Here is a 12,221-nt window from a genome sequence, read left to right on the forward strand (position 1 = left end):
AGAAGCCCACGCACCACAACTAAAGAGAGGCTTCATGCAGCAACAAACACCCAACACAGCCAATTAATTAATTACTTAATTAAAAAAAATACTTGACACTACTTCCCTGACAGCCGAAAGCAGAGCAGCATTCCTCATCCGCCATCCCTGGATCCAGCACTGCTGCCCTTCCTAACTGCCCACCCCAGCAGTGGCCTCCAGCACTGAGTGGCTCTGAATTATTTGCTGCACAGAGATGGAGGAATTTAGCCTGGTCCATGGCTAAACAGGAAAGCCAAGACTTTGATTCTAACATAGACAGGATCAAGGATCTGCGTCTTCCAATATAGGCTGAAACCAATCTTAACCCAAGTGATGTTTTTATTCAGAGGCAAAAGTAAGTTCTCACGGATACTGAAGAAGCAAGTGCTAGTCCCAGAGCATCTGTATACAGATACACTCTCTGCAAAGAGTTTCAGGTTAGGGGGACCATGTATGAGATTTACAACCAGAGGGCACATCAGTCATTCTCCTCTGGTTCCCTGGGTGAAGACAGAAATTCTGAGCCTTCTGCACACATCTGTACGGGGAAACCACTGGGTGAGTCAGTGGTGCTGAATCTTCCTCCTCCCTCATTAACTGCATTTCTGCATCCTCCCCTGACCTGGCTGGAGAGACCCAACCACAGAAGATACGTAGGAAATTCTCCTCTTTCTGCATGACACAGGGTGCTTGCCTAGAGCTGTCCTTAAACTGAATCACTTTGCTGTGCACCTGAAACTAACACCACATTATAAATCAGGGGTCCCCAACCCCCGGGCCATGGACCGGTACTGCACAGCAGGAGTGAGCAGCGGGCGAGCAAGCAAAGCTTCAACTGCCGCTCCTCATCGCTTCCCATCGCTCGCACTACCGCCTCCCCCCACGCCCCTGTGCATGGAAAAACTGTCTTCCACGAAACCAGTCCCTGGTGCCAAAAAGGTTGGGGACCACTGTATGTAAATCAACTATACTTCAATAAAATTAAAAAAGTATTTCTATATGAAAGTGACATAAAAAGGCCACACTACCTCTTCATGTCATTGATGCTCTGTCCTGGAAAACGGACTCACCCCCAATAGTGCCACAAATGAAAAACCAGAGACTGCCCCCTCTTTTCTTGGTGCTTCCCCACTATGTGGGAGTTAAGAATTTAACTCCCTGAAGTGATAGCCTGGGAACTCCAGCCCTGAAGATTCCTATCTGCCCCATGCTCTAACCCAAAGAGATAAGAAAAACAGATCATAGGATTCTCATCCCTCCTTTTCAGATGAGTAAACCAGGCTAAGAGAGACTGGTGGCCTGTCCAAGGCACACAACCAGTGAACAACCAAGCGGGGACTTGGACCCACCTCTTCTGACTCCACCCTGGGGGTCTCTCCACTCTTCAGCCCAGACCTTGGGAGACTAAGTCCTTGGAGAATTCTTCCAAAGGGAAGCAGGACCTTGCCTTTTCCCAGGTCCTACATGCCTTATTGAGCTACATGAAATCCAGTAAAAAGTTAAAAATTTATTAATACTCGTTATTTGCTTCAAAGAAAAAATCTGTCTAAAACTCACATACATGGAATCCTTGTGATGGACTGGATTGTGTCCCCTCAAAACTTATATGTTGAAGCCCTAACCCCCAAAGTGACTGTAACGTTATATCCAGATGGAGGAATTAAACCTCACTGGGCCATGCAACTTTGCTGATGATAAAAACTTGGGAAATCCGGTCCTGGCCCTAAATGCCCAGGGAAGTAAAGGTGAGATAAGAAGGCCTCTTCAAGGGCCTTTCAGCTCTAACATTCTGGTGTTCTAGAAGGTTTAGGGAAGAGACCAATAGAAGGTTTTGAAACATGTTAAACATGCTTCTTTTGCCTTCTTCCCACTGCTCCCATGAGACTGACATTCTCAAAGGACCAGGAAAGCATGATACCACGAGGAGGCATCTGACAGTGACAAAGCAGTTTCTTGAGGACATTAGTGCGGCACGGAGACAAAGCCTTTACCAAGAAGATGAAAGAGCCCTTTAGCAAGAAGAATAACAGCTGCAAAATGTTGAAATGCGGGCAAATTCTTGATCAGTTGTCCCTGGAACTATACACACAGACAGCAGCAGGGCACATGGTACATGTGAGATGCTACTTATGCTACAATGCAGAGTTTCACACAGATTCACCCACTTAATCTTCGGAGATTCTGCAATGTAGATAATATTTTTTTAAATGCAGAAATGGATTGAGAGAGGGTTAAAAAATAACTTGCCCAAGGTCACACAGCTAGTGTGAAGGCGTCCGGCCCAATTCATGTCTGTCAGGTCCCAAAAGGAGCCTACCAGGCCACCCAGCACGTGTTTCGCTGCATGAACTGAACTGAGAAATGTGAGCGCGGCCAGCGGGCTTACACTCGCTGTGTTGCGCTGGCTCAGGGGCACCCTTCGCGGGGCGTGTCCTCCCATTTTGGAGGTTCCCAGAGAGGAGGAGGCGCTGGCTGAACGGGGCAGCTAGCCCAGTTTCCGGGCAGGGAGAGGGAGGGAGCGCAGCCGCGGGAGCGGGATGGAGACCAGCAGCCCGCGGCCCCCGGGACCCAGCCCGGGCCCCGCGCTGAGCCTGGACGCCCGGCTGGGCGTGGACACGCGCCTCTGGGCCAAGGTGCTGTTCACCGCGCTCTACTCGCTCATCTTCGCGCTGGGCACGGCGGGCAATGCGCTGTCCGTGCACGTGGTGCTGAAGGAGCGGGCCGGGCCCCCGGGGCGCCTGCGCTGCCACGTGCTCAGCCTGGCGCTCTCCGCCCTGCTGCTGCTGCTGGTCGGCGTGCCCATGGAGCTCTACAACTTCGTGTGGTTCCACTACCCCTGGGTCTTCGGCGACCTGGGCTGCCGCGCCTACTACTTCGTGCGCGAGCTGTGCGCCTACGCCACGGTGCTCAGCGTGGCCAGCCTGAGCGCCGAGCGCTGCCTGGCCGTGTGCCAGCCCCTGCGCGCCCGAAGCCTGCTGACGCCGCGCAGGACCCGCCGCCTGCTGTCCGTCGTCTGGGCCGCCTCGCTCGGCCTGGCCCTGCCCATGGCAGTCATCATGGGGCAGAAGTACGAGCTGGAGACGGCCGGCGGCGAGCCGGAGCCCGCCTCGCGCGTGTGCACCGTGCTGGTGAGCCGCACCACGCTGCAGGTCTTCATCCAGGTGAGCGGGAGGGGCGACCCTGCAGCCTGTGTTTTCATCTCCCACACTCAAGGCCAGTCAGAAAGTTGGGTCTCATTGCCCCATTTTACAAAGAACTTGGGGAGAGACTTGGCCAAAGTGAAACACTTAGGGAAGTCCAAATAAGAGTGAAGTAGTGCCCTTTGCAGCCACATGGATGGACCTGGAGATTATCACACTAAGTGAAGTAAGTCAGACAAAGACAAATATTATATGATATCGTTTATATGTGGAATCTAAAACATAATACAAATGAGTCTGTATGCAAAACAGAAACAGACTCTCAGACATAGAAAACAAATTTATGGTTACCAAAGGGGAAAGGGAGGGAAGAGGGATAAATTATGAGCATGGTATAAATAGATTAAAACCTACTATATATAAAATAGGTAAGCAACAAGGATTTGCTGTATAGCACAGGGAATTATATTCAATATCATGTAATAACCTACATGGAAAATAAAAATTATATATGTACGTATAACTGAATCAATTTGCTGTATACCTGAATGTAGTAAATCAGCTATATCTCAATAAAAAGAATAAAGAAAGAGAAGTCCAGATCTGAATTCAAAATTAACTCTGAAGTCTTCTCACTCCTGCAGGAGTGGTGAGCAAACGTGACTCGGTATAAGAATTACCTAGAAAGCAGGTAAAAATATAGATTTCATGAGCCACCCAGGCTTCTGCTTTTTTATTATCACCAAAACCAGTCATTTTAACCCCATGACAAGCTGAAAGAACAACTAGTTTATTGGGACTTCGTGTAGATATAAAAAGAGGCCTAAATTCAACATTAATGAAGAGTTTCAAAACAAATACACATATCGACTGCAGCCTTCACAAGAATATGGAAAAATGTGAAGTTAAACCCCAAAAGAAAACATTCCACTTGCTTTCAAAGTTGCTTACTATGGTTCCTATAAGGAGAACTACTCAAAGCTGGCTAGGCAGGATCCCTAATTTTTAAAAATCCACTTCCTATATCCGACACTTTTGCAAGTTGTCCAATTCCTCACCCCAGTCTGGATCTGATGATAAAGGAGACCAAAACAACAAACATCAAAACCCACCAGCAGTGACTATACTGTGGAACTGGTCCTGCGGGGAATCAAGACAGCGGTCAGAATAAGGGAGCCCACTGACAATAGTGGGAGTGGCTCCTCCTAGCACTGCATCAGGTGGACTAATCATGACCTCAGACCTCGGCGGTCCAGCCCACATGCTGCCTGCCCAGCCCTGGCGCAAGCACGTCCCGGCCACAGAGCAGCACGGGACACTCATCCACCTCCCAGCATCCCAGCCACCTCCATACAGGTTCTGAGCTGCAGGGAATTACCCAGCAGAATAGTCAGTGCACAGTTGCTCCTGACCCCAGGCCTGACTGCCCAGTTCCCTGCTGCACCCTGGCGTGGCCCTGGCAATGAACCGACAACCACAGGCTCAAAAGACCTGGTTGCCAACGTCCACCACGCTTCACAGACGGGGGTAGTGGCTTCCAGGCTGTACTTATTTTGGAGTTAGGATGGAGAGAGAAAAAAGTGTCAAGCAATGTTTGTGTTGTGAATATGCTACTTGCAGAGTTTACTTTACTGGTGCAGACCAACAAATGCAATGAAAGCTATGAACTGTTCAAGGAGCAAGCTTTTGACATCATATGTAGTGAATTCTTTCAGCGTACCAGTGTTATTTGACAAATGGTATATGTAAAAAATGTCTGACTTGAGATGTACAGTTTATGTTAACACACCAAAATAACCTGACTCAAATTATTTTGGCCTGCCTTTCTTTTTACGGTCTTATCAGTGAGTTGATTTCTTATCCACATGAATCAGTGCTTTTTTTTTTTTCCATAGTTGTTGTTTCTTTTTATTCTTCTTCATGCAATTATATATCCATGACATTCTAACATAGGAATTCCTATGCATATTTACCAGATAATCTCTCACTGCAGAGTAACAAAAATTTTTGTGCTTTTCACAATTTTAATCATATTTGTTGCATATTTGTTGTTTCAAAATTTCTTTCAAAATTATAGTTTTTCATGCATCTTTTTCAGAGGTTAGAATATGTAAACTCAGTTTTCACACATGAATGAGTTAAATACTGCTGATACTCTGATACTTCCACACAGAGATTCAATTAAGACAATTATAACTGACAGATTTTCAATAGAGAATTATATATCTTATTTCAATTTTTAAACAAAATAGCTATTATAAATAAATGGGTAATGTAAGAGACTATCCAATTTTGAGCACTTATTTGCTCATAATTTTTTTTTAATTTTTAAAAAAAATTTTTAAGCCCTTTATTGGAGTATAGAATCAATGCTTTTTGACCAAGGAAATTGCTCAGAGTCTTTGAAAGTACAAAAAGCTGTATGGGCATACCTTGTTTTACTGCTCTTAGCTTTATTGTGTTTTTTACAAATTGAAGGTTTGTAGCAACTCTGAGTGGAGCAAGTCTATCGGCACCATTTTTCCAACAGCGTTTGCTCATTTCATGCCTGTGTCATATTTTGGTAATTCTCACAATAGTTCAAACTTTCCACCAGCAATAAAGATTATGACACATTGAAGGCTCAGGTGATGGTTCGCAACTTTTAGCAATAGAATGTTTTTATTTTATTTTTTAAATTAATTAATTAATTGGCTGCATTGGGTCTTCATTGCTGCACACGGGCTTTCTCTAGCTGCGGCGAGCCGGGCTACTCTTCACTGCGGTGTGTGGGCTTCTCATTGCAGTGGCTTCTTTTTTGTTGCGGAGCACAGGCTATAGGCACACAGGCTTTAGTAGTTGCAGCACATGGGCTCAGTAGTTGTGGCACACGGGCTTAGTTGCTGCACAGCATGTGGGATCTTCCCGGTCCAGGGATCAAACCCATGTCCCCTGCATTGGCAGGCGGATTCTTAACCACTGCGCCACCAGGGAAGTCCCAATAATAGAATGTTTTAAAATTTATGTATGTACATTGGCTTTTTTAGACATAATGCTGTTACACACTTAATAGGTTACAGTATAATGTAAACATAACTTTTACATGCACTAGGAAACCAAAAAATTCGTGTGACTTGAATTTACTGCGATATCCACTTTATTGCTGTGGTCTGGAACCAAACCCACACTATCTCCAGGTATGCTTTGATAGTTCTTCTAGAAAGATTTCAAAGCTCCCAAAGATTAATTACTAACATATGTTTTACCCTCAATTTCTGTCTTGACTGGTACTAAAGTTACAATTTGATAATAAGTATATTGTTGATAAAAACGTTCCACAACAAACTTAAAATGATTATCATGTACAGTGTTTTATTTTTCTCCAGGTGTTGCTGACTTGTGAGTATGCATTAAGATGAAAAAAGCCTGAATGATAACTCCTTAAAAAGGTGCAGCACCCAATTCAGACACTTTGCACTGATTTTTTTTTCCATACCGCACAGCGTGCAGGATCTTAGTGTCCTGACTAAGATCAAAGCCCATGCCCCCTTGCGGTGGAAGCGTAGAGTCCTAACAACTGGACAGCTAGGGAAGTCCCCATTTTTTTTTTTTTTGCATTAATTTTAAAGTGCTGTTAAAATGTTTTGTTTTTTTAAATGTTTGCAAAGGGAAAGAACTGAGGAGGAGAAAACCCTATAACACATGTATTTTGAATTTGGAAAATTAAACATTTAAAACACAAGGTATATAAATGTCTTTCATAAATCAAAAAACATCAAATAACAATACAAGGCTTATGTAAAACAGCTGTTCCCTTCCTGCTTCTCCACCCTCTGATTTCTACTCTCTGGTCTGGCGGGCAACCACCAACCACTGTTAACTAACTCCCGCTACATTTTGCCTACATTTTCCAAAGAACCGCCTGCTTTATCTCTCAGCCTTACATGTATCCACTGTCTTCTATCTGTAGAACATGAACATGTCATTCTGGTCTGAACATTACATCCCCATCCCTGCCCTCCACACCCCACATTCACACACACTTCCTCTCCCCATCCTTCCAGTGTAATTACGTCATGATATTTGGTTAGATTCATGGTCAATATTTATTTTATTGTGAGTATGTAAAATTCTTCACTGATGAGCTATGCTGTATATTTTTGTTTTATTTCTTTTCCAATATTACAATATTTGTTTTCCTTGAAGTTAATAATGAATAGTCTTTTTTTTCCTCTCATTTACTTAACTTCCTATGTATCTATTTCTAACTCATTTTTCCTTCTCTACCAGAAGGATAAATACCATTTCAGTATGTTCAGATCCATCAGGTAATCTACCAGCCTCACCGTGTAGATGAAGCCCTGGAGCCCTCTCTTCTGCTCCAGCTTCAGTAGGTGCACAGCTGGCACCTTGCCAATGCCACCCCATGTCTCTGCTCCTCTATGGGACACTGATTTGGGGATCCCAGGTCTCCCTCTATATTCGTTCATAACCTTATTTTGATGGAACACATGCTCTTGTAACCTCCTGTGACCTAAGAAAAAGCCCATAGAAGGTAAAAAATGTTTTGAGAATTTGCATATCTGAAAATGTTTCATTTTATCCTTGTGTTTCTCATAATATGGCTGGGCAGAAAGTTATAAGATGGAAACCATTTTTCCTCACAAATTGTAAAGCATCACTCAGTGATTTTCTAGCCTCTTCCACTGTTGCTTTGAGTGACTCTAATGCCATTCTGGTTCCTCAGCCACTAAAAGTCATAAGAACATGCCTTGATGTGGATTTATTTTCCTCCATGTTCTGAGTACCCAAGTGGCTTTCACTCTAGAAACTCATATTCCTCAACTTTGGGAAATCTTTTTTAAAAAATTTATTGATTGATTCATTTATTTATTGGCTGCATTGGATCTTCGTTGTTGTGCGCAGGCTTTCTCTAATTGAGGAGAGTGGGGTGCTACTCTTCATGGCGGCGCTCACGGTTCTCTCATTGCTGTGGCAGGCTCTGCAGTGTAGGCTCAGTAGTTGTGGCACACGGGCTTAGTTGCTCCGAGGCATGTGGAATTTTCCCAGACCAGGGATCAAACTCATGTCCCTTGCATTGGCAGGTGGATTCTTAACCACTGCACCACCAGGGAAGTCCCTGGGAAATTTTTCTTAAATGTGGCTTTGGTTGTGGGTTTTGTTTGTTTTTGTTACAATTTCCTCCCCTTTGTTTTCTCCATTCTTTTTCTTTCTTGAATGGCTATTATTTAGATGGTGAGCATCGTAAATGTCCCAAACTTTCTTATCTTTTCTATTTTCATTGCTCTCTCCTTACTTTCTGAGAATTTTCTCAACTTCATCTTGTAAACCTGCTGTCACCGCCCCCCCCCCCGCCCCCTGCCCCTGCTACTACAGATTCCTACATGGCCCCTGGCCATGGCCTGATGACCAGAGCATCACTGAGCTTTGGTGATACCTCCATAACCCTTGGAATTACTTTTTCCAGGTGAATGTGCTGGTGTCCTTCGTGCTCCCCTTGGCATTAACTGCTTTCCTCAACGGGGTCACCGTGAGCCACCTGGCGGCCCTCTGCTCCCAGGTGCCATCCCCTTCTGCCACAGGCAGCCCTGCCCTCAGCCGCCTGGAGCTAAGGAACAAGGAGAGGAAGACACTGGCCCTGGGAGGTCAGGCCGCCCTGGTGAGACACAAGGACTCCCGCCGGATCCGTGGCCTCCAGCGCAGCATCCAAGTTCTCAGTTAAGTGCCTGGTAACACCGCCCAGAGAGGAGGGGCCAGATCCAGGGCTGCCACCATCAATCCCTGGCCAGGCGACCTTGAGCAAGTTACTGCCTCCCTCATTTTCCCCTATGCCCCGGGGAGTTATATAATCACCAATAGGCTTCTGGAAGGTACAGCGGTAGAATTAAAGAATGGGAATTGTGCACACGGACCCCCCCATCTGCTCCAGGGAGGGATACACAAAGACAAGCAGATGCCTGGCTGCTTCTCAGGGACTCTGGCCGTACAAATGGATACGAGGAGCAGATGCAGTTAAGGACCCACAGACCAGGAATTGTGGACTCAGAAGCTGGGTCTCCCCTAACTCTCCACTTTCCCTAATACAACATTAATCTGGGTGTTTGTTTTTCTAAGTATCTGGGCAAACTTGGCTTTGTAAGGGCAACTTGAAAGGCACAGGAGAACGGAGTTCTCTGCAAGCACCTGCTGTGATCCAGGCACTCACAAAAGTCTAGGAGGATGGAGTAAGGGACGGGGTCTCAGCTGTCATCAATGCCACGGTCTTGTGCGCAGGACTGAAATAAAAGAGCTAAGTGCGATGTGATATGACAAGTAACAAAGGCAGCACCTGAAGGGCCTGGGCTTCCTTCCACAGACACCAGGCCATCATGGAAAGCATCATTGTCCAGGAATGACAGGCGGACTTGCTCTTGAGATGTATGTGCTCGGCAGTCTTGGAGGACAGGCTGTCCAGTGCTTCTCAATCTTCCGTGCACATAAGAATGATGTGGAGAGTTGTAAGATGCAGACTACTGGGCCCCCACCCAGAGATTCTGATTCAGCAGGTCTGGGGTGCACCTGAGATTCTACCTTTCTAACAAGCCCCCAGTTGAGGTGGATGCAGCTGGTCCAGGGGCCACAGTGGATGAGAGAATGGGTTTGCTACTCAGGGCAGGAGTAGAGGAGGGAAGGGAAGGGTAGAAGATTAGGGACAATGGGGCCAATTAGGAGACTGCTGTCACAGTGCAGTGGAGGGAAGATAGGGGCCCCTTAGGGTGGGTACAGTGGAGGTGAGGAGGAAGGAACAGAGAGCAGAGATGCTAGGGAGGAGCTTATTAATAGATTGGATCTTGGGAGTAATGGAAAAAGATGAAGACTCTCTGGCTTATGACTTGAGTGCCAGATGGATGGTGGTGCTGTCAACCAATCAGTAAAAGGGATGCAGGAGGGAGAGGCTTTATGAGGCAGGAGGACATCTGAGGCCTGTTGTCTATGCAGTCGGACAACCAAGTGGGAATATCTAGCCCCAAGTTGAGAGTGTATTCTAGTGGCCAGGAGGTTACAGATGGTATAGAAGTTCCTGCAAGTATGGCGGGGGACAGGTCACGATAAGGGTGTGTCAGGTAACCCCAAAGTCCCCTTCCAACCCCTAGACTCCAGGAACAAGTTCCAGGGAAGTGCTGCTGTCACCTCGGGCAGCTTCCTCCCTGAAGATGGAGTAACTGTTATGTGTTTGCTGTCTGTCTGTCTCTCCCTGCTCATCCTGCAGGAGCCATCGTGGCTGTGTATGTCGTCTGCTGGATGCCGTACCACGCTCGCAGGCTCATGTACTGCTATGTCCCTGATGATGGGTGGACCGAGTGAGTGAGAGGAGGAGCCCCAGCACACAGGGAGCAGCCGCCGGGCGGGACCAGGGCTGCCTCTGCTCTCCAGAGGGACCCCTGGTTGCTGGGTTCCCCAGAACTCTGGCCTCCATTCTAGCTGGTCCTGCCTGGTCTGTTATCCCCAAAGCTCCCAGCTCAGGGTGGGGAACAGGGCATTATCTGGAAACCTCTCTGACAGTGAGTGGTAGTCAGGGCTATGGGCATCCCGACTCCAGGATGGAGAGCAGCCTGCAGGTAGGGAGCAGGGCAAAGGCCGAGTTCTTACAAGGAGAGAGGGAGGGAGCCTCGGAGCTGGGATTCCATGCGCTAACAGAGGCCCCTTAGAGACCAAACCATCACACCCTTTTTATGACAGCTGGAGAAAAGCAAAGCAGAGAATCCCTTATCTTCCTTTTGGAAATCACCATGCCCCGATCATAAGTGGAGGTCAAACGTCCAAGAGGAGAGCGATCCAATGTGGCCTCCAAGGAGACAGCTGTGTCAACAGATGCATCCTTGTCAAGAGCTGCAATTCCCCCACCCCCACACACATGCACACACACACACCCAGCCCTTCCCACAGCGACAAGGGGTGCAGCTTCTCAGACTTTCTCCTCTCAGTGAAGCCACATCTCCTTGACCACACCCTGCAGCACGAGGCTCCCAATGTCTCAGTGGGCTGCACAATGGCCCCTGTCCATCAGCAGGCGTGCCTTTCCCTGTGCAGGTGACTGGGCCCTGCAGCCAGGAACAGGGACTCAAACGCTGGGTGGGGTGGGTCAGCCCAGGGCAGCTGGTGCTGCTGGAACGTGTCTTGAATTCACACTGAGCCTCCTGATAGCAGGAAGCAGGCCTCCTTCACCCCCAGCAGGAAGGTAGGACGCCGAGGGCAGGCGGTAGGCCCTCTAACCGGCCTCCCGGGTTTGTCTTCCAGCAAGCTCTATGATTTCTATCACTACTTCTACACGGTGACAAACACGCTTTTCTACGTCAGCTCGGCGGTGACCCCTGTGCTGTACAATGCTGTGTCCTCCTCCTTCAGAAAACTCTTCCTGGAAGCCCTCAGCTCCCTGTGTCGAGAGCACCGCCCCATGGAGCTGTTCCCCCCTGGGGCCCCAGAGCCCCGCCCTGGTGGCTACAGCTTCTGGCTCTGGGGCTCCCCCAGGACCCCCGGCCTGGATGAAATCTTAGAATGAGGACAGTAGCACTGACCGCCCAGCCATCTAGCACTCAGATGAGCAGTTCCATCACTAATAACTCAAGCCACGCAGTCAGGCGGACCTACAGGGACCCCCAGCTCTGCCACTACCAGCTGTGTACCTGCAGGCAAGTCACTTACACCTCTTAGCCTCAGCCTCCGCATCTGTACGGTGGATGAATAATACCCGTCTTCCGTGCTGTCTGAAGATTAAATGCGTAGCACAGTGCCTGGTGCATAATAAAGACTTTATTTTCGCTGGCATTATTTTTGTTGTTTTATTACTATTATTGCTGTTTTTCTGCTCTCCTGGAAGTCCACCACCTTCTTCTGTAGTTTAATCTCCTAGGTTGCGGACTCGGATGTCCCGTGAATTTCCACAAATGAGAAATCAACAGTGCTCAGAGCTGACTGCCTTGTTAGATCAGGTGAGCTGTAGTAAAATGGTCCAGTCGCTCCCCAGCTGGAACGTTCTGTGGGCTCCGGAGAGCCCGGGGTCACCAGCTGCCCTCTCTGGCC

At 47.6% G+C, this 12,221-nt stretch overlaps 1 protein-coding gene across 1 annotated transcript; it reads left to right on the forward strand.

Moving 5' to 3' along the window:
• Positions 1–2,558: 2,558 nt before the first annotated feature.
• On the forward strand, positions 2,559–11,960 carry NTSR2 (neurotensin receptor 2). Its single transcript, XM_057743245.1, is given in 5 exon segments — positions 2,559–3,182; positions 8,629–8,878; positions 10,411–10,501; positions 11,439–11,613; positions 11,615–11,960. Coding segments are annotated over 5 exon segments (1,221 nt in total). The 3' UTR covers positions 11,696–11,960.
• Positions 11,961–12,221: the final 261 nt, after the last annotated feature.

This window comes from Hippopotamus amphibius, chromosome 7 (genome assembly GCF_030028045.1).
Source record: "Hippopotamus amphibius kiboko isolate mHipAmp2 chromosome 7, mHipAmp2.hap2, whole genome shotgun sequence".
Classification (NCBI taxonomy): Eukaryota; Metazoa; Chordata; class Mammalia; order Artiodactyla; family Hippopotamidae; genus Hippopotamus; species Hippopotamus amphibius.